We start from the raw sequence: 22,654 nt of genomic DNA on the forward strand, positions 1-22,654 counted from the left end.
ATTCAGTGCCTTGGTTGCTGTGCATCCTCCATTTATCTTAATCTCAACTTTGATCGAATCATTGAATTTACTGTGGCCTGATGAATAAGCAGTAAAATCCAAAGGTTATCAAATAGCATTTTGAAATATGAAAGATTCTTTCTAATTTGATTTGCTTCTAGGAAGTGATTTAATTAACATTTAATTAAGCTGGACAATTGAATTAGCTCACCAAACTGCTGTTATTGTGTATCTCCACTTTCAAGTAGATAAAAAAAATAGCTGTCTGGATGTACAGAAACATTGTAATTTTTCATTAGTCTTCTTTCTACGATAATATTCATAAGCATTATTTTGTTTACGGTCACCAGGCTAGATCATAAGCCTAGAATATCTCAGACAAGACAATACCTTCCGCATTGTGCCCTTTACTGCCATGTAGATGTGAACAGCATGAAACCTCTGCTGTTTACTTCTCTTTTTAACTTCTACACTCTATATGCTGAAGTTTAGTCCAGCGCAGGCTCCACACCCAGTCCATACTGCACCTTGTATCTCTGCAATACTTTTGTTCAATGCTGCACACATTGCTGTGTCAGGGAGACTGTATTCCTGCAGCATGACTTGCCTCAGCTCTGATTAGTTTGTTTCCCCTGAGAGCAGGGGTATCCATATACAATGTAGCCCACCATCTTGACCTATGTTGCACTTAGCAACTTCTCAACCCAGCTTTTTGTCACTCTAACGATGATTCTGTCTGTTAAAATTTAAAAGCACAGAGGAAGTATTGGGTAAGAAAAATCCTGTGATGACAGGACTGATGATCTGTGACAATGACTAAACAATTATTTTGTCAGTTGCGGAGATTTGTTATTTTAAAAGCGTACATAGCAGACATTGTGTCATTTTAAACCCTACTTTTACATATAATGGACCCCTTTCTCTATTTGATTTACTCATTAGTAGAGAATGGTGCTAAAAACAAGACATTTCATATTTAAAAGGTATACCATGGCAGTATTACTGTGAATGTATTACTTTGAATGTTGTGATTAGTCTTTTGCTGGCCACGTTGTCAGAAATCAGTTATTATATATCTGACTTTTTTTTTCAGTACCCTTTTCCTAAAACATTTCATCAGTGTTGTTATTCCTCTTGTTCTCTGTAGTGTTCTTTCTTTGGCTGGAGCCTTATTATGGATTGGTGCCTGGGTGAATACACTGGGGATTGGTCTTTGCTAAGATTCAGTTTGTTTTCAAACCAATTGAAATAGCTACACACGTACACAGCAAGTTTTCTGCAGGGCTTTGGCATTTTCAATGTCTGATGTTCATTCTTCTTGCAGAGAATGCGCCACTGTCTTTTACTCGATTATCAATGTTTTGTCTCTTTGCTGACAGGAACTATACTATATGTAAACTTAAACAATGACTTATTACAGATTTAGAATGTTGTGCTGCACATAATGGAGATTTATTATTAGGCAGGTGTCACCAAACAGCTCTATCTCATTCCTAAATCGTTGACATTTTACCTACTACCACAGTTCTTCTGTCCCCAGCTCAGGGCCTTGTCACCAAACAGTGATGCTCAGACTAACTGAGACATTTCCAATGTGTTCGCTTAGTGGTGAGTGCTTAATCTGTTCACCTCTCTGAAGTGACGTCCCCATATGGCTCTTTTTTTCTTGCTACTGTATGTTGAGGGTATTCCATACATCTGAAATACGATTTTCTTACAGCCCATTAAAACAGCATCTCTCTGTTTTTGATTTTGTTTATTGATTGCTTTTGTCTAATGCGACACCTGATGCAACAGCATCTACTTTTTTTATATTGGCTTTCAGTTACTACCTGGAGACTAAGGTTGGTTTTTGGAGCTTGAGTCAGTGCATGACTTTGAGTGCTAATTATTTCCATGTTTCTGTATTTGCTGCTTCTTCCCCTCTAAGTTGTTATGTGTTTCCTACCAGGCAGCCTCAGACATGATCCTGATCATGTCATGTGTGACTGCCTCACTGCCTCACTTATTCCAGCTTGTCTGTCTTGCTTCCCCTTCTTCAACTACCTGTCTGTGACTGTGCTGTGTGTGTGTCTGTCTGTTCGTGCAAGAATATCCTCCCGGAAACAATCTGTCACGTCTAGAATTTGGAGGGGCTGTCATTCCTTGGTGTTTTTGGACTGTTTGTGCACACATACAGACATACAGCATATTGAAAGCCAGTGAGGCAGTCCCATGACTGTTGCACTAAAACACATAGGGCCATTATCCTCTCCTAATTATACACAGCTCATATTCAGCTCTGCCTGTCTGCTTCTCTGGGGTTCTCTCCCCTGAGCTCACTTTTTGCACTTATACAAGGTTTTTCACACACACAGGCACTTTCTGACATGGTTGTCATCCATATTTGGAAGTTGGAAACTCCCACTGGGCATGTTAGATGCTTAACTAGTTCAGACACGTGGAGCACATCTCTGTTGTATGGATTTTAACTGGTGGAGACAAGCAAATGCACCTGTGTCACACTGCAGGGTGCTGCAGCTGAGCACATGGGTTAGCAACAACAGCAGCCTGCATACACAAACTTGATTCTCTTATTTTGCTTGTTTATACACTTAATATTCTTCAGAATGATGTGTTTTATCAATGAGAAATAAATGGCAGCGTTTGTGCTAAATAGATTAGTCAGTTAATTAGTGAGTTCCACAAAAACAATATGTAGTTCGCTAAGCCGAACTAACGGACTAACAACAAAGAGCAGGACAGAGCTGCTAACATAGCGAATGCTCTAATACAGTCAGGATCTATGACCAACTTTCACATTACTGGAGCTGTGCCTGCTGCTTGCTTCTCGCTCTGAGAAGTGAACATTTGGTAACTACTGGGGGTGGAAAGGTCGTTGGCCAGACATGCTGACATTTGCATCCTATTGTTGTGTAGCACACTGTTCGTTATTGTTCATTATATTTATTAAAGTCAGTTAAGCATGTAGAGAAATCCAAAGCTTGACAGACCTGTTGTACCTATGTGCCGTTGCCAAGCTAAGATTTGAGTATTACTTATGTAGAATCATATAAATTTTTTAGAATTTAAAATAAGTGGTTTATAATTTGAGAGACTGCTGCAGATCTTAATGTCAGTTCATATTTCTGCCAGCAGCATTGCATCCCATGGTTTGGCTAATTACAGCTAACAGCTTTCATTTGCGTAACATCCCAAAATCTAACATGCACAAATATAAGCTTCAGTTAAGTCTTTCATGGGATGATTGCACCACTGTGTTCCTTAAAAATGTTCTTCTGCATCTGTGTCACAGCTTCAAGTCTTCTGTATACAGCTTTATTGAAGTGATCTGCAGCAGGTGTGTGATATTGTCTCTCTTTTGTTTTGTGGTCCAGGTGGAATCCCGGGACACGTTGAACAGCATTGCGCTCAAGTTTGACACCACACCCAACGAGCTGGTTACGCTGAACAAGCTGTTCTCCAGAGCAGTGGTGCCTGGCCAGGTGCGAACCGCTGTGCACGCCTTTACTGATAGATTTGCCTGCATCACTTCATCACTGTCTTACAGCAGCCTCATATCCACAGCAGCTCACTGACTGCTCAAATAGTTCTCTCTGACACTTCTTGTATTCTCAGTGGTTTGCTTTGATCTTACACTTACTAAACATTTCCTAGATGTGGGAATTTGTAAAGACTTTTAGGAAACATCACCATGTGATCATCCTTTCTCTGACTCACTAAACACATCCCAACTGTCTGTATCTCCACTTATTTGCCTGCTAATTACAGTGCCATTTGTACCATTAGGATGAATTTAACTGCGAAATGCCTGTTTTGTTTCTTAAAAGGTATAATATGTGTGATCCTTAAACTCCCCTAAAGATGCTTTAGTTCCGACAGCTTGATACAAGCTACCCATCTTTAGTGTGCCAGTAACATTGCCAGCTTCTCTGCCTGTCATGGTTTCTTTTCTTAGAAATAGACCCATGTTAAAAGAGGGGGTGACAAAGATCCAAAATTATACTTTACACTGTATTTCCTGGCATCAAATTGAACTCCAGAAGAATCTAGATGAGCCATATACACCAATGTTGGCTTCCTCTATCTCAGCTGTCACCCACCAATGCAAAGTTGTTGTTGGTGTTGTTAGTTATTATTTACATTATGAAAGGGTGGACTGGTGGAAGAAAAATGCAGATTCTTTCTTTAGGTGAAAGAAACAATACCACAATGTAAAATACAAACAAGGTTATTTATTATTTGAAAATCTTTTTTACTAGTATGTGAAATGAGAACACTGGAATCAAAACTACAGTATTTCCTCTAATGAAGTGCAAGTTTGAAGATAAGTTACAATTGTATGTTGTTACTATCCACCACTAGAAGTATGCTTATTGGCTTTCTTTTAAATGAGGATAAGAATATAGAACCACTCTCAGCACCGTACAATAAACTCCAACTACAAGCAATGGCCAAGCTAACTTAGCATAAAGAATGGAAACAGTGAGAAATAACCAGCAGGGCTTTGTAAACCACAATTTGGCTTTTTTACACCTTACTTGGGATTATACAGACGGATATGACCCGGTAATTAGTTGAGCTAATTAGGAGACCTTAGAGGTGCTAATGAAGCATTTTGAAAAGAGCTAGGCTAGCAGTTTTTATTCTTTTATCAGTCATTATGAAGGTGTTGAAGTATGAAAGTGTTATTAATCTTCTTATTTAACTATTATTTTACCAGCTAGCAATTTTCCTATGTTGTCTTTAAAAGTTAAACAACATTTGGAACTCAAAGTATTCATCACTGAGAATACCAGTAGATGGACAGTATATCTTTACTGTGGCAGACAAGACACACACATTCTGTCAGTGGAGAAATATAACTGGTATAGTCAAGTCCACTCATCAGACAATCAGTTTATAAGCAATGATGCCAAAAATTCACTGGTCCGCTATGTAAGTTAAAATGTGGGTCTGTTCAGACAACCCATTCTCTTACTAATTCCGACACATTCATCATCGTGACATGTCACTTTCTCTCTCTCTTGTCAACAGCATGAGGCTATTCATGTGATGTTATGTTATTTGCCTTGCTAAACTTGTGGTTCAGATGAGTATGTACACATACTGTGTGTGTAGGAGAGAGAATGTGTCTTGTGTTTAATCCTGTGCGTGCATGTGTGTTTGCACAAAGGCAGTGCCTTTGTAAATACAACCATGGATTGTTTTGCAGGTTCTGTACGTTCCTGATCCCGAGTACATCTCCAGTGTTGGAAGCTCCCCTTCCCTCAGTCCCATCAGCCCCCTGTCTCCCACCTCCTCCGAAGCTGATTTAGAGAAGGTGACGGTATGTTAACCACAACTTGGATGCACAATGTTACACACTCTGAAAATGTATAAGTGTATTAACCTTACTATTGTATGGTTATATAAAACTGTGTTTTTATAGTAGCCTTGAACCAGCTTCAGTAATTTCTGCTGTTATGTAGCTAATGTTAAGCGCGTTATTCGTTCAAGGCAGCAGCAAGAAGAGGGGAAATCGTTTGTGCAAGGCCAGTGAGTTTATCATCAGTCAGAATATTTGCTGACATGCTAATAACAAAGGCTGAATATAACACTTTTATTCAAATGTTATCATCTCTGGAAGCTATTAATCAGTGAGGCAGGTGACTGCTATCGATTTATCTACCAAACAGCAATTTACTCTGCATCTTCCTCTTTCTGGTCATAAATAACGTACGAGCAGACATAAGATCATGAGCGACCCTGACTGTGAGACCCTGATCACCATACACACACACACACACATCCAAACAAACAGGAATTGAGCGTGTACCTCTTTGTCATCACTAAATACATTTACAAGCATCCACCATGCGCACAAATAGCGACTCATTCTTGAACCTTTTCTGTCAGGTTTTAAAGCTTGGTTTATTGTCAGTCTACATTATGAGCCTCCAGGGCCATAGGCCATGCTGTCAAGGACAGAAGAGACAACACAAGGCAGCAATAAAACTTGTCTTTTATTTTCCCAGGACAGGACAGGATGCAATAGTTGTGTGTCGTTTGCAGGATGTGGGTTCCTTTCTAACAGTGACGGTGTATTCTGTTGTTAGTTATGTGATAGAGGCACTCACTGTGTTACTGTAGAATATAGGTTTAGTTTGGGTATCTTTATGACACACATACACATTTAATGGCAAGTAACCACGTAAATATGTGTTACACAGTCAATTATAAGGCCTATTTCAAGTGTGAACCTTGACGGAAAAGAAAAAAAAGTTGCATTAGATTTGATGTCATTATCAATAACGTAAACCAACAATTTCCTACCTTTTTGTTAAAAAATACCTCAAGTCAACCAGCAACAAATGATATTATAGAAATTACATTTCCACATTTTTGAAAAGCTGCAGTATAATTTGATCTGATTTTTTTCAAATGTGGTGATGATTAATTTTTTTTTCTCTGCATAGGGTTTTTTCCCACATTTGCTCTTGGTTTGGAAAACAGAACAACCATGGTAAACTGAGAAATGTGTAGTTTGTCTGTACAAACTGTACAGGCGTTTTCAAGTTTAGCATTTGAGTTCAGGGCAATGTCTACATGCTATAAAGTTAATTTTTTAAAAAGTATATCATACATGTTCTATCCTATTCTGCAGCAGGTCTTTTCAATCTCAGGCTAAACCACTTTGCTACTGTAGTTGCTTTCTACTTAGGGCCCCTCTACCTAAAAGGCCATTCTGCTCTGTTTGGTCAAGTCTTAAAAGGCCTAAGTAGAAGCCCCGGATCAACTCCAAAGGGAGATTTCACAACTATGATGTACAATGAGTGACTAAAAGTAGATGTATGATAGCCCAGCTAATGTTCAACAAGTGTGGAGTGCAGTAAAGAACGATAAACAAAACTGCTAATGAAAGTTATTTGACACTTTCAATTGCTTTTTTCATTTGTTTGTTTGTTTGATTGAATGATTGACAGGGCATTGCTCTTTAGAAATACATAAACAGAAATCTTTCAGTGTGAACACAAAGAACAAAGTGCATTTATTTTGTGGGTCAGTTCATATTTGTTCCTTTCATACCAAAAGCACAAGTAGTCATTTACTGTATTATCATGAAATTAAACTATGTATTATTTAACTTAAAGAATTTGTCTATTTTATTTGAGCAATTTTTAAATATTATTATTTTAATTCTAGAGAAAACAAATTGAACAGAGTTTACATTAATCTACAGTATAACCTAATAGTGTTATTCATCACTAGAATTAGCTATAAATAAGAATAGCTAGCTAACTTGCAAGAAATAAATCACCTGCCCTTGTCAGGTCACGTCACCTACAGTAGCTCCTTGCAGTTCTTTCTGGTCCTCCACCTTTTCTCCACCAGCATTTTTGCCACCAGGACAATGCTGTAAATTAGAAGCTGTGCTTCTACCATGAATATCACCACAAAAACCACTAAACCAAAGCAAGAAGGAGACTAGTAAAAGAGTCGAGATGGGAGAAGCCGTACATACAGTACAACTGCAGTACACATTCTTTACCAATCATAGCATCTAGCTTGGTGGCCAAAAAGCTCAATTTTGGTCTCATCAGACCTTAGAAACTTTTCACTTGACTTCATAATCTCCTGCAGTACTTCTGACAAACTCTAGCTGAGATTTCATTTGACTCTGTTTTTGCTTCTCTCCTTTAACTGCCGAAGAACCAAGATAACATGTAGCCTATGTACAGTCTCTCCCATTTCAGCCGCTTAAGCCTGTTAGGAGTCAGAGGTGCGTTGTTGGCCTCCCTTACTAGTCTCCTTCCTGCAGGGTCAGTCAGTCTTTGAGGACAGCCTGCTTTAGGCAGTTTTACACATTACCCAACCTCTTCCTAATGATGGATTTAACTGTACTCCCAAGAGATATTCAATGACTGTGAAATGATCATTTTTACAAGGTGGATTTACTGACCACCGAGCAACAGTACAATTTTCTACTAACGCAACACTAACACATGACACAAAAATAAAAAATACAAAATTGTAGCTTTAAAAAACATTCAGACATCTTCTCTTTTTGAACACTGTTGAAGATTTAATTATAAATTCCTAAGTTTTGATTGTGACAGCAAAACAGTTTGAGTACTTTCTTAAGTGAGTGATTGCAGTATTTGAGAAAGCTAGTAAAATTTTACTTTGTGATTATTGGCTATTAACTATGACATGTGAAACTGTGAGAGCATTTACTGAGGAAAATGTGCTAAAGAGGCCATTAGAACAACTAGTTGCTAAATTAGTGTCCAAGCTGTTGACAGCACTTTTGGTTTGATATGCTATTGAATTGTCTTTATATATACATGTATATGTTTTAAGTCACAGCATACTTTTCCCCCATATATCACTTTTTTCCCCCACTAGTCCCTCTCAGTTTCATTAGTGTAGCGTGACAAACAGCAATAAGCTGGAGGTTGACTGCATGTAATGTGAAGTGGCTTCAGGTCTGATCCTGTCAGCCTTACACATCCTGTCCCCAAAGCACTAAGACCAGCAGAATGAGCCATCACCCTCAGGTCTGCAGTATCTGAATGAGCCAATCATTAAGCACCGCAGGAAGCCCAATGGTCCCTTAAGAATGATGACTGTTTGCTGGTCTCCATGGAAACGGACATTGTGTTTTGCTGCCTTTGTAAGAAAATGGATACTGCCTGTCTCCATCGCCATCACTGTCACTGTTGATCCACTTGAGTTTAGACGCCGTCCCACCACAAGCGTTTTTTTCTTTTTAATCCACCTTCATTCGCTCTCATCTCTGTCTGGTAATTTCTCCGTGGTTGCCAAAAGAAAGGGCCCTGTTCATTTACTACTTATCTATTTAGGTCACGCCTGGAAGAACAGGAGCAGATTCTGCGGCTCTTGACGGGGGATGATCAGAGAGAGGGGCTGTGACTGCAGAGAAATTAAGCCTTTAAAAGTGATGCCGTGTCTGATATTTAGATCAACTAATGAACTGAACTGCTTGCTCTCCCAGACAAGCAGCCAGGCAGCAATTATTGCAGGCAGAGGAAGTGTGCTTGGAAAGAAGAAGGGAGGGAACATCACCTCACCCAACGTGTCAACTCTGTGTGTTTGTGGAGTTTGTGTATAAACCTGTGTGTGTTTGTATGTGTCAACTCTGCGTGTTAAGTGTGTGCCTGTCTGCACACTCCTGTCTCTCTCTCTTCATGTCTGTGAGACTTATACAGAAGTGGTTATATAGAAGGAGGTAGCGTCCAGGTGTTGTTTTATTTTTGAAGCACAGGAAGAACCTTAATAACTCACTCTGCTTCTTTTATCCATCTCCAGAATTCCCAGCATCTTTTAATTACAGGCCTATTTTGGTGCTCGGCACATCTATATGAGGATATTATCCAAATAAATGGCTCTGGGAGGTGTAATAGAAATAGCAAAGCTATACAAATAGCTAGTATAACCAAGATGCAAATGATTGCTCTGAAGAGGAACTACTTTGAGATACTTCTCTTTTAGTTTTCACTATGGTGAGAGTCAGATCTACTGTGGATGCAGGTGTTTAAAAGGTTTGTTAGATGTTCAGACAGGCTAACAAACAGTTTAAGCTATTAGAAATGAGAGGATTGTTACTTAGTTCTATTCACTGTGTCAAAAATGCAATATCTATTTTTAATGAAGCTTTTAAATGTTTATACGCTATAGATCTAATCATGGATTTTCTATAAAATGAGACCAGTAGAAATTAACAGAGAAATTGATGATCCCTCAAAAAAGCATAACAGTGAGTGTCTCCCTAAAATCCTCATGTGTGTTCATTCTCAGCAAACCAGATTCTAACGCTAACCCTCTAAACCAGACAGTTAATTTTTCTATTGTGTCAAAGTGAATGTATGTACCTTTTGCCGGACTTCAAGTGGTAGTTACAGGATGATGGTCAAGGGAGCTGCCAAAATCAGTTGACAAATTCATTAGTCATTCATCAGAAAATGTATCTGCAACAGTGTTAAATGATCGGTAACAATCCATTGTCACAAAACTCTTAAGGAAATGTGCAGAAAATTCTGTTGTGTGCATCTGGTGCCATGTGGGAACATTTGTGATGATCTCTCTCACATCAACAGGCTACTTAAAACAGGGCGACTGTGTTCTTGGATAAGATGAGCAAACACTAAACCTGAACTAGTAGTGATTTAAATGTTATAGCTGTCCACAACAATTTCTCAGTGGGGATCTGTGAAGTCTAAAATTGAAATTCTATTTTTATTTTAATGTGAATCTTGTGGTCCACTGATCAGGGTGTCGCCATGATTCTGGGATGTAATTTACAGAGATGCTTGAACAACCGTACACATAACACTTGAAGATTTGAAGCCTCAAATGCTTCAGTTACTGACCGTGAATCACAGCCATTGTGTTCAGTTCTTGCAGAACACAGCCCCACCCGTGAGGAAACTAGCATTTATGGACCATCTCTAATGTTTTTACTGCAGCTAACTTATGTTTCCACCCAACTCTTTTTCCCCATGCAAGCTCAGGTTAAACGGGCATTAAGACTGACTTGAGACAAACATCAAATGTACAATAGGTTTCAAACTGACTACATGCGGGAGGTGCCTTTTGAAATAATATCTTACTCGTGTGCTTCATAAGTTTTGTTATACAACACTGGCCGTGCTTCAGTAAGCAAGGTAAGTCTTTTCCACCATCGAGTGATGTGTTTCTGTGATGGAGCTAAAGGCTAGATATGGCAGTTCTGAAGTGTCTGCCCGCTGGCCTGCTGGTATTGGCAGCAAAAAATAACACATCTTGCAGGCATGGTTGGTTGGCTGGCAGTCTGACTGGCCACGTGTGTGTGTGTGTGTGTGTCTGTGTGTGTGTGTGTGTGTGTGTGTGTGTGCATGCGCACACATGAGTAGCTGGCTGACGGTCTGCTTGCCGTCATTGGATTATTTGGCAGCTTCAGTTGTTCTCTGGTCATTTGGGTTCCCAGGCGTGTCCTCTTTGTCCTATACAGACCTTCCTCATGCTCATACTGACATACACACACACACAAACACACACGCCTACTCATTCACCATGGTAAAATAGCTACTACTATGACCTTCCTTGTCTCTTCCTATTTTGGCATCTCTTTTGCCTTCTTTCCTAAATTTCTTTTCCTTCTCTCCTCCACTGAGACATGATCTAAATAAACAGGAAGTAGATTATCTACTGTATATAACTGGGGTCACATTTGTGCGCACTCTAACCTACTAAACCTTCTATATTTTAATGAAGATTTTGTGAGTCCCAACAGGGTGTCTGCATGATTCAGGTATGTAATTCTAGTGGCTGTGAACAGTTGTACTCGAAGACTTCTGGCTTCTTACTATGGATAAATCACAATCATTGTGTGCTCCCTCCTGCAGAATGTGACCATGCCCACAAGGTGGAGCTGTGGATTGATTTTTGATTGCACCATGTGTCACTGTCAAGGTCAAAGCTAGGTGGTGCCTGCAGCCTTTCTCTCTGAGGTCTTTATTATTACATAGAAACAAAGTGAACACATATATGACACATTTCAAAGGAATTTGAAAACATGGGAAACTTAAGTTTTTCATTTATATATGGACAATTGAATGGCATACTGTGTTACACCCTTAAATTCATCGTAAATCTCTTTCCTTTAATTTCTACATTAATGTGACCTGGGCACAAGGTCTCTTCTACTTTAAACTGCCAATGTGAACTGAAACATTGGTTGGAAACTACAAGGATATTGATTTATGGAGCCCCATTAAAGCTATCATCTAACACTGTCACACACATCTGCTGTCCCTAGCATGAGGTTCAGCTTGTATCCTCGAGTAGCTTCGCGTGATGCTTTCCTTCCCACACGTCCTAAATCCCTCAGAAGAACTAGTGGCCAAGTTGGGCCTTGATTTTTTTTTTTTTTTTTCAGACTAGCACTCTTTTTTTCCTTTAGTTAACTCAGTTGTCCTGGACGTCTGTTTCAATACTGTTCCATTCCTCAGTCACCCTCCTCCTCTCACCCCTCTTCCACCCCACCTGTCTCTCAGCAGGTAATCAAAGTTAAGCCAGCACAGCAGCTCTTTCATCTTTGGATGTTAGTGCAGCCGCCCTTCCACTTCGCTGCACTATGCTCCTTCTCTCCCGTTGATGTCACACTGGAAAAAAATCTTGCCTTCAAGACTCTTGCTGGAATCTGGCCACTTCAGGACAGTAGCAAGTCATGACTAACCTCAAAGGAGGAAAAAAAAACTAATAGAAATGGATGTGCTGGCCATGATGCTGTAGTGTTTAGCTGCATTGATCTGTATGTAGAATATAACATTGTACAGTATAGTGTATAGTCAACTTTCTAATCTCCTGATGATAATCCCTATGGATGTTTTGGAGAGACCTATTTGTATTGTAGAAACAACTTACAATATGTGTATGGTTTTAATGTTTTCACATATGATCCTAAACTTGGCAAGAAATAACATTTTAAATAGTGCATTTAGGCCAGTTAATAAAGATTGCAAATAAACAAGATTGCAATCTACAATTTAGTTAGGGATTTTGGATATCCAAATTAATTAACAAGCTGAGGTAAAACTTCCTCAGGCATCAGCAGAATAAATGTATAGATTATCAAAATTGTAATTCAAACAAGAAATGCTGCAGCAGTAATCAAGAAAAGGGTTCAAGGACCATGTCTGGTTTCTGGACTTTAGGCCTGTCACAGGTTCATCTAAAGTAACAACTAAAATCTGAGAGAAATTAGTCAATGATGTTTATCTTTCTGTGTGTTTGGAGATAGAGCATGAAGGATAGAAAGCTGAATTTGTGTAGGAAGTTTCTTCTGACAGCATAGTTTGACATTGTTGATATGTGAGCCCACCTCTCTGGTTTAGACTAAAATAGCCCTGTGATTAAAGGGGCTGCTATTGACTTTTCTAGTGACTTGTGTCATGTTCCATCATGGAAGAATCGTACTGATTATGGCAGCTTTTCTTCTTGTGTTACCAGTAGGTCAAATTTGAATTTGTGTGAGCCAGTACTTTATATATTGCCTTCACCTTCAAATGTTTAAGCTGTAAGTGAAAGAATTACAGCCTTGAATTTACCTCTTAATTCAGACATCCAGGTGTTTCTGATACCAGTGACCTCTGGTACTTGATCTAAACTGTGGTTCAAATGCGCAACTGCCAAGAATAGATAGAATAGATTACGTCAAAATTCCAGGTCTAACATTAATACAATAGATTTAAACTGAGCTTTACACCGTTTGTCTGCATCTAGTTGCACTTGGCAAAGAACCACTCAAATAGCAGAACCACTAACACAAACACAGAAGACAGTGAGGCTAAGCATCTTGCTGCTTAATTATGTGTGAACGATCCCAAGTCTGAATAATAGTTTTTTTTTTTTTTTTTAATGTTTTTCCCATTCAGTTTATTGCAACTTGTAAGTGCAACTTTATGGTAAACATACCTGCTAAACATCAACATGGTAGCATTATTATGAGCATGTTAGTCTGCTGATTTTAGCATTTAGCTTAAAGCTCCAATGTGCTCACAGGGCAAATAAAATTCATTCAAACGTAATTACTAAAGGTAAATCTACTAACACAATAATGGCCACGGAGTATTTCACAGTACAGACTGTCGCTAGAAACTCAACAACTAACAGCAACGATATTGTTTTTGGCAAAGTCCTTTACAATCAATCAATAGCAAGAACTGTGTATAAACCAAACAGGTGGAGGTGGGGTGCAAGGAAGTAGCACAATCAGCCAGCAGCAGCATGTAACAGGAAAGGAGCAGGGAGCGCAGGTAGTGACAACAGGAAGAAAGAGGAGTTGGCAGCTCAGTCAGATGTGAAGACATGACTGGATTTTTGGATCAGGTGTGTAGCATGACTGTGCAGATTCTGTTTAAAGAGAGTACATCAGACCTAGGGCAAAGACGAAGCATTATGCTCTATTAATAATTCTCACAAGTCCATGGGCTGTGACATGGTGACACTAAACTACTCAGGCTAATTGGCATATTCTAAAATATGCCACTTCCCTACACAAATGTATTGAAAAACTTAATCTTTTTAGCTTTCTGGAAGTCAACTTTGGCGAAGTACCAAAAGAAACTGTGCATATCCTTATGAGCAACAGCGTTTAGCAGATGGACAACAAGTGTGTGTTTAGAGTCCTCTCTCATGTGGACTGTGATACATGTGATTGCTGTAATTTTGTTACCATCACATAACACCCCTTTTTCAGATGTGCCAGATTTAATGACAGGGGATGTCAGACAGTGTTTGTTATGCATTTCAATGAGGGAGGACATATTTTGAAATCTGCAGCTGCTCAATTCAGCCCAGGTGTGGGCTGCATATAATGGCTGCATGGGTGTTCCTGTTCCCAGGTGTGTTCTAAGTCAGTGTTCCCTGACTAAAACGGTGGGGGAACCGACTGGCTCTCTTTTTGTGGTTCTTTTATTCCCGTGTAGCAGGAAGGCCAGCTTGAGTGAGTCACTGGGGAGGTGACTTGCTGAGAAGTGGATAAGATGAAGTGCAGTTGTGTGGGAGAGGTGTGTTCAGTTGAAGCGGATGACAAGCTGGTTAAATTTCTACACACATTCCTCCGAGGGGCCTCATATTTTTTACGTTCATCACGAGTAGATGCTTGCATGTTTCTTTTAAGGACACCCCCCCCCCCCGAATCGATTTTCACATTTCTATTGGCAGCTTCTTCCTCTTTTGGAGAGGCTTGTTTTTGGCTGTAACAGATTGGCCAGCCCCCTTCGGCACTCCCTGGATGCAAGCGTCAGGGCTGCTTGTGTTGGTGTGGGTCAGTAGCTGCAGGCTGTTTGTTGACTGCGCTGGGAGACAGAGAGGGGGAGGCGTGGGGGTGGGAGTCAGGAGGACAGCAGACAGTTGTTATGGGTTCCCACTCTCCCATCTAATCTCTTGCCGTATCTCTTCACCGCTCTTCACTTTGCTTCTCCATGGGTACTCAACGCTCTCCCTTACTGGTCCATATCCCCCCTTGACCATAACTCTAACACATTCCTCTCTGTCCTCCTTTTCAGGTTCGTCCTGTTTCCTCACAGCAGTCACTCTCTTTCCTTGCCTTTAGCTGTCTTTATCTCCTTGTCTTTTCGTTTCTCTACAGCAGCTGTCCATTGCAGCTGTCCGTTTCTTTTTTTAGTCGCCTCTGCTGTCGTTTCTTCTCCCTTTTTGTCTCTCCCTTTCCTCTTTCTCCTATCCCTCACTTCTAGCTCCCCGCCTGATCTGTCTCCTCCAGGAGTCATTCAGTGTCACAGGCAGTCCACCCTGTACACCCTGTGTTGTTCAATCAATCTGTCCTGCAGAACATCTCACAGTCAGACAGTTGTCCCTGTGGACAGATATTTAGACGCACTCGAGTCAGTTGTTTCACCTCTAATCTAAAAGTCTTCTTCAAAACCGAAGAACTCAACCTCGGGCAAGTCCAGTTGGCCTGAATCTCCGCAGACAAATGAAATCTTTCATTCAAAAGTTTCTATATCTGCCCTTGATTTAAGGACATATTCCAATAAAATAACACTAATTAGCCATTCTGTCATCTAAAGAGAAAAGCACAATAATTAAAGCTTCAGTCTGATATGAATGTTTTCACCTAATTACCACTGTGAGGCTCAGGCACACAGGAGGCTTTTTCATTTGGCTCATCATTGGGTTTCTTTTAACCTGATTGTCCCGCTGTGCAGAAAATATCTGTTTATATATAGATAACACATTCAGAGACTAAAACACATTAGTTTTACAAAACAAGACACAAATGAGTTGTATTGCCAAGTTAACCAAGCTATGCCTGTTCGACGGTGCTTAGAATTTAGTTTGGTTATATGCTGTTTATGCTGCCTTTGTCATGTTTCGTTGTCAAATGTTGTTTTTTGATACCAACAACAAACTACAGTATTTACCCACTTTTCCTCCAGGACTCTGATGGCACCCCCAGACCTGAAAGCATTCTTCCCCCAGTGTTCTCTGCCCTACGCCACTCAAGAGTGGTGTCATCCACCTCCGAGGAGGAAGAGGCCCTGACAGAGAAGTTTCTTAAGATCAACTGCAAGTATATCACTGATGAAATGGTGAGATACAGTATCCGCGTATGTGCTTGCCTGTGTATGTGTCCACTTGTTTTAGGTCTTGCTGTGCCCTCCTGCTCATGTTTAGACTAAAAGAATCAGCAGAGCTTAGTCAAAATCCATGAATTGGCAATTGCAAACAAACAAACTGATCTTTCCTTGCTAAAGTTGTAATACAAAGTAATCCATATTTCAAATTGCATTGACAGGTTTAAAATCTTTATCGTGCAACAAAACTAAGATGTCCAGCTGGTTAGACAAGTCATTGAGAATTCTAAAAATGTTTGTGGCTTCCTTGGTGTAGAGAAATATAGATTTTTTTTTAAATAGCTGACTTACAGTAGGTTACAGTTGTAGCTTGACATTATATTATTATCCTGCAGTAATACCAGAAACATTATGCAACCTTTACTAGAGCAGACATAGGCAATAAAGTCTACACACCAAAATGCTTTTAGTATTACAATTTAAAATCATACACAAATATTTAGTAAAAAGGCTCATTCGGGGTTGGTTTCCTTTAAATTCATTACCTACTCAGACTAAGATGAGATTATAGATAATATTTTTAGCAATGGTTGGGCAGACAAGAATAAGTGTGTGACACTAAATCCTAAGTCCTTGGTCGTAGGAATGACACTGGATTTTGCATCATAAAAACATGACTGATAAAGTGACCACTAGTGGAATTGAATAGTAGACTCCACCCAGCTGGTCCATCACAGCCTGTGTGTGTGTGTGTGTGTGTGTGTGTGTGTGTGTGTGTGTGTGTGTGTGTGTGTGTGTGTGTGTGTGTGTGTGTGTGTGTGGAGACACACACACACACAGACACACAAAGATCCATTGTATTGAACCACTACTGATTCACTCCCAGGTACCAAATGAAAGCACTGAAGTGGTCAGCCCTGCCAGTCAATAACTTGTACTTGATTTAGGACATTTGTGGTCTAAAATGGATTTGACCTCCAGTGGTTTATGTAACAGAGGTGCTTTTGATGAGCTCTTGTTCTAGATAAACATTATTTATTTTGGTACTGAATGGTCTCACTGTTCCTCACCCATTCCTCTCACTGTTGGTGTTGTTGTCAGGGCGCGGTAAGCGGCGTGTTGCTGGTGACACCCAACAACATCATGTTTGACCCTCACCGGATGGACCCCCTGGTTCAGGCCCATGGCTGTGAGGAGTACGGCATCATGTGTCCTTTAGAGGAAGTGCAGTCTGCAGCCATCTACAAGGAGATCACCGACCCCAAGATCAGAGAGGCCGTACCTGAGTAAGAGAAAGCTCAGATATACTGCATGAGATAGCTCGGCTGTGGGGCTACACATAATTTGAAATGATAAAAGCTAATACTGACGTCTAATTCTGATGTAATCCCACAGAAGAATCTTTATGCACATAATTCAACTCATTCTCCTACTCATGTTCATTCTCTCACTGTAATCAGTGTCATTCTCTACTGCACCCATGGTCAGTTTGCAACCACATCCATCCAACAGACTCTTGTTTTCCCACACATACCAAAATACAAAGGAAATGGCAGTTACACCGGGGTTAATGAAGTGTGGCTTCACCCTCCTGTGTTGTGATTGCTCACCTCCTTATACAGTAGCAGCTACTTCAGAGGATTCTCTTGTGTTTACTCCCACAGATTTATCTGATTTGTTTATTGAACTTAGGTTGTTTGGATATTGTTGTTTAAGCCAAATTACTGCAAGGACAAATATGTTGTATTATTAGAGTCACATTTTCAGTTTCCTCTGGTTATTCCGGCGTCTGGTCCAAGCTGTGTTCAGCCAGTTGAGTAGTAACTGTGCTGGTAAATAACAGGTTTTCGTGCCAGGCCCAGCTGTGTTCTCAGCTGTGGTCTGTTGTCTCCTGTCCCCCTCTTTCTCTCTGCTAACCTCTCTATCTCTCTGTCTGAACATGCAGGTAAGCAACAAGTGCCTGCAGGATTTGATTCTGTGTGATTGTTTGCTCGCATTCACAACAAAGCCTTGCAGAAACAACAATAAAAGTTTTTATAGTCTTGTAATGTAATTTTTCCATTGTCCCTTTTACATAATACAAAACACAACTATGGAACCAAGCCTGGGATAGTGCTGACTTATATAAAACCCCAATTCCAAAAAATTTGGGAAAATGTAAATAAAAAGAGAATGCAGTGATTTGCAAAGCACATCAATGTTTTATTCATAATTGAACATTAACAACATATCGAATTATATATTGAATATTGAATATTCAACATATTGAATTTCTATTATATAATCTATTGGTTAATAAATGTAAAACATTGAACAAGATTAAACCATTAAATGCACATAATGCAGTATATACCCGATATGCAGTATATTTGCATATGCTTCCATTCAGGCATCTTCAGTGGCTGGATATTTTTATGCAGTTGGGCTAATTGAGTCATGTGAACTATCACATGGCTACACAAGCTCTGAGGTTTTCAATAATATAACATGACAGGCAGTTTAAAAGATGTTTACTCCTCCCTTAAACAACTGGTGCATGAAATTTGGAAACAAAACAGTAGATATGCACATATACTTAAATCAAAACCAGCAAGACCTGATTTTTTTCCCCTAAAGTTTTGTTTATTTTACATTGCATATTAAATTTTTTCTCATGTGCTTTGGCACATTTGTCAAATCATCCCTAAAACATTAAGTGCATTTCTCAAAACAATTTGTACAAATAGCACAACTCAATAGATTACCTGCAAAAGCCTATAACTTCTTTAAAATCCTTCATTTATCTTTCAAAAGTAAATATTTCTATCGGCGCCATTAGAAAAAGACAAGACTGTCAAAACGCTTATTCATGTTTTTAATATACCAGAGTACTGATGAGTATTGATGAAAGCTAAGGTAAACTAAGATTTTGATGACAGTGATGAAAGGCTATAGGCTGCACATTTTCCCTATGATATATATCAATTTCAACAGGAGAAAGTTTCACATTACTGTATGTGGTAAATGCAAAATATTGGACTGGATTCATATCTACACTTTTATTGTTTTTACTGTCACTGAGATACAGAAAACTCTGCATAGCACAAAGGCAGCAATAGTTGATGCTGCTCATTATTTTGTTCCTCCAGTGTCAGAAACTGTAAGACTGGGCTCTTTCTATATATAATATACTTCCCAACTAAAGGTTCATTAGCTGCACCTCTGAGCTGTGTTTGAGCAGTGGTTGATCATTAGCTGATCACGTGCTTTGCACATGCCTGTTTGTTAGTGACATTCAAGATTGACCTAAGAGCAATTATTCAATTCAGGACATATTTATAAAATATTTTTTAGAAATGTATAGTTATATGTGTGACAGAAAACATCTTCAGCCATTTTGCATGTACTGACTTCTGCAATAAACTAATCTCTAGCTGTTTTGTGATATAAGATTGTTAACAGAGAACCATCCATCCATCCGTTAACTGCTTATTCTGTGTTGGGTGGGGTGGGGGCTGTAGCATATCCCAGCTGTCAAAGTACTCTGGACATGTCGCCAGTCAATCTTAGGGACAACACAAAGAGACATACACAGACAAATGATCTGCTTATATAGCACTCACCCATTCACACACTGATGATGGTGGCTGCCAAGCAAGGTGCTCGCCTGACCTACTAGTGTCCTGCCCAGAGACACTTCGAAACATAGCCTGGAGGGACCAGGTGATCCTGTGGTCTGTGGATGAACCATTGAACCATTCACATTCACACCTATGGGCAAATTAAAATCAACATCCTAAATGTGCCAGTGTTAGCCATTTGTGGTGAACAGTATTATTTAGATCATTTACTTATATTTATTATTCAAATCAAACTAAACCGCCCACATCAAATGGTTAAATAAGTTGATCATAAAAATAATTATGGAAGTTGCACATCTGTGTAGGCATGTGTAGGATTGCACATCTATAAAATTGCGGGACTCACATGAGGCAGATTTTTAGAAATTGTCAGCGTTAAAACGGCAGAGGCAAGCATATTTTAATCTTTAGTTCCTAATTTGGGGAAAACTCCAAAAAAGCCCACCTCTCAATAGTGCAACTAGTCTCATTCATCAGACCCTCCATGCATTATGAACACCCATGTCTTTCAAACTCTGTGGCACCAGTCTGTTTTGTAATTCAAGATTTGTAGTCAAACTGAGATTAGGGTTTTTTTTTTCTCAAACTCAAGACAGCTCTTCCAGAGCCACTGGAACCAATTATTTTTATAGTCTATTAGAAACAAATAAGCTGCACGCTGTACAGCTGTTCAGTATACCTACAGTTTTTACTATACATGTAGTGAATGTAAGGAAATGTTAGCTCATGTAAATAATCTTTATTTCACGTTTACAGTGACCTTGAGCCTCTGCCTGTTGAGAGACATCCCTCCCAGCAGAAGGACCCAGAGCAGCGCCTGAAGGAGCCAGGGGCAAACGACAGCAGCAGCACGGCTCCACGCAGCACTGAGGGTTCCATCTCTGAAGATGTCTTCACCGAGTCTGAGCTGTCCCCCATCCGGGAGGAGGAGCAAGCGTCTAATGAGGACCTCCACCTGGACAAGTCCTCAGGCACTTCCACAGAGTCAGTGCAAACTGTCAACCAGGTGGAGACCATCAGCACCGGCTCTCAACCCCCAGACAATTCCCACGGCTCAGTCAGCCAGCCAGAGGAGCCCACTCCGGTGAAAGCAGAGGACAATGCACCAGACACTGCCAGAGAAAATGAAAGCCAGTCCCCCATGGGATCCAAGCTGCACAGTGAAGAGAAGCCACCAAACACACCCATTACCACCACCAGCAGCAGCACTAGCCAGGCCCAGGGTCACAGCAGCAGCGACACCTCTCGTCCAGTGTCCGAAACCTCAGCCAACCCTGGTGCCACAGACACATCTGTCTCAACCAGTCCACCGGGGGATGCCAAGGAAGGGACTGACGTCTCCAAAACGGACACTATGCAACAAGGCAAAGAGGGAAAGGAGGGTGAAGAGGAGATTCAAAAGGACTGCACTGAAAACACTGCAGAGGGTAAACACACTTACTTGGTTACAGATAGAAAATGGATCATTTACTGTCAACTTTGAGAAATGCATATATGTAAAAGTTTCAGGTGATCAATGTGGCCTTGTGTTGTTGTTACGAGTATGTCATCCATTCTTCTGAAAAGTATCAAAGCCAAAGTTTTTCACCTTTCTGGCTGCTATGAGATCGCGTCTCTTTTGTTGGTTCCTGATAACCTTTCTGTATCCACCCTGCTTTGGTTCAAGTAATTGGAACATGAGCACGAAAGGGAATTGCAGCCTCTCTCTGCTGTTATCAGCTTGCTGGTGCTAACTGGGCTTTGTGGGGCTTTACACTAGTCTTTGATCTCTGGCTCTGGTGGTCTGGGCCACTCCTCCGGGTGATAAGCTAAAGCCTATCAAACACCACAATGTCACAAACACACCTACTATAACATCCACAGAGGAAACACAGTGACGAATAAGCCCAACATCAAAACACCTTCTGAAACGGCCTTCAGAGAGATGTTTATATTTAACATCCTTCTCTGTGTTTTAGTTTGATGTGGATTTAGACAAATTCTAAGTTCCTCAAAGCCTGGAGCCAAACATATTTTGTATTCACTGTTATGTTTAACATTAAAGAATCAAACAAATAATTCTACAGGTATGTAGTTTGTCAGTTTACTTATTTTATTTTCGGTCATGCAGAAGATTTGGTCCATTACACTTTGGAAATCTAACAAAAATAGTACAAGGCATCTTGTTGTAACACATAAAAAGCCAAATAAAACCGCAAAAAGGTGCAGTGTGTAGGATTTACAGTAGAGGGCTGTGTTAGCAGAGATTGAAAAGCATTCAAAGCATTCAAACCTGAAAATATGAATTGTTATGTTTTCTACACAGAGCGCATCCATTTTCACAAAGGCTGCTTCAACTTATGTTTCTACAGTAACTCAGTAGGTACAAACTATCTTACATGGCAGCCAGGACCTGTAGTTTTACGTATCTTTTGACACATCACTACCCAATGCATAGACAGCCTCATGTTAACTGACAGACACCATAGGCCTTCACACACTTATAAAGGGTCAGGGTGGGGGATCAGATTAATGAAATCTGCAACCTCCCTCCTAGACACTAGTAATAATAAATACACCTATATATTCTTTCAAATAGCACATTTCTGTTTCAACTTTACAAAATTTAAGTACATCAAAATGAAGAAAAAAGAGACCATAAACACTTTTCTGGTAGGACTTCACTTTGATGTTTTCTCCTTGACTTAGATTTTTGCTTGCCTTGTACCTCACTTGCGTTATAAGCTACGAGCCCGGAGTTTATTATGAAAAGATTTCTTCCCATGCCTTCTCCAGTTTACTTGAAATGTAATCATCTAGTCTTTTTCTTTTCAATAGTGCACATACTATTCTCTTCTTTTGGCCAAGATTTATTTATTAAAAAAACCCGTAATTCAGTATGTGTTCTTCCAGTAAACAATTCCAGAAATGAGCTACACACAATTTTAAATGAAGCTCGTCCAGTTCTTAGCT

At 39.9% G+C, this 22,654-nt stretch overlaps 1 protein-coding gene across 5 annotated transcripts in view; it reads left to right on the top strand.

Moving 5' to 3' along the window:
• The window catches only part of oxr1a (oxidation resistance 1a), a 141,551-nt gene that overhangs the window by 104,280 nt on the left and 14,617 nt on the right, over nucleotides 1-22,654 (top strand). For all 5 annotated transcript variants that reach the window (XM_067508913.1, XM_067508915.1, XM_067508914.1 and 2 more), the window contains 5 exons: nucleotides 3,378-3,485; nucleotides 5,216-5,329; nucleotides 15,945-16,097; nucleotides 17,184-17,368; nucleotides 20,459-21,129. In XM_067508913.1, the coding sequence (XP_067365014.1) occupies nucleotides 3,378-3,485; nucleotides 5,216-5,329; nucleotides 15,945-16,097; nucleotides 17,184-17,368; nucleotides 20,459-21,129 (1,231 nt within the window). The remainder of the gene's footprint in view (nucleotides 1-3,377; nucleotides 3,486-5,215; nucleotides 5,330-15,944; nucleotides 16,098-17,183; nucleotides 17,369-20,458; nucleotides 21,130-22,654) is intronic.

Source organism: Channa argus, chromosome 7, assembly GCF_033026475.1.
Source record: "Channa argus isolate prfri chromosome 7, Channa argus male v1.0, whole genome shotgun sequence".
Classification (NCBI taxonomy): domain Eukaryota; kingdom Metazoa; phylum Chordata; class Actinopteri; order Anabantiformes; family Channidae; genus Channa; species Channa argus.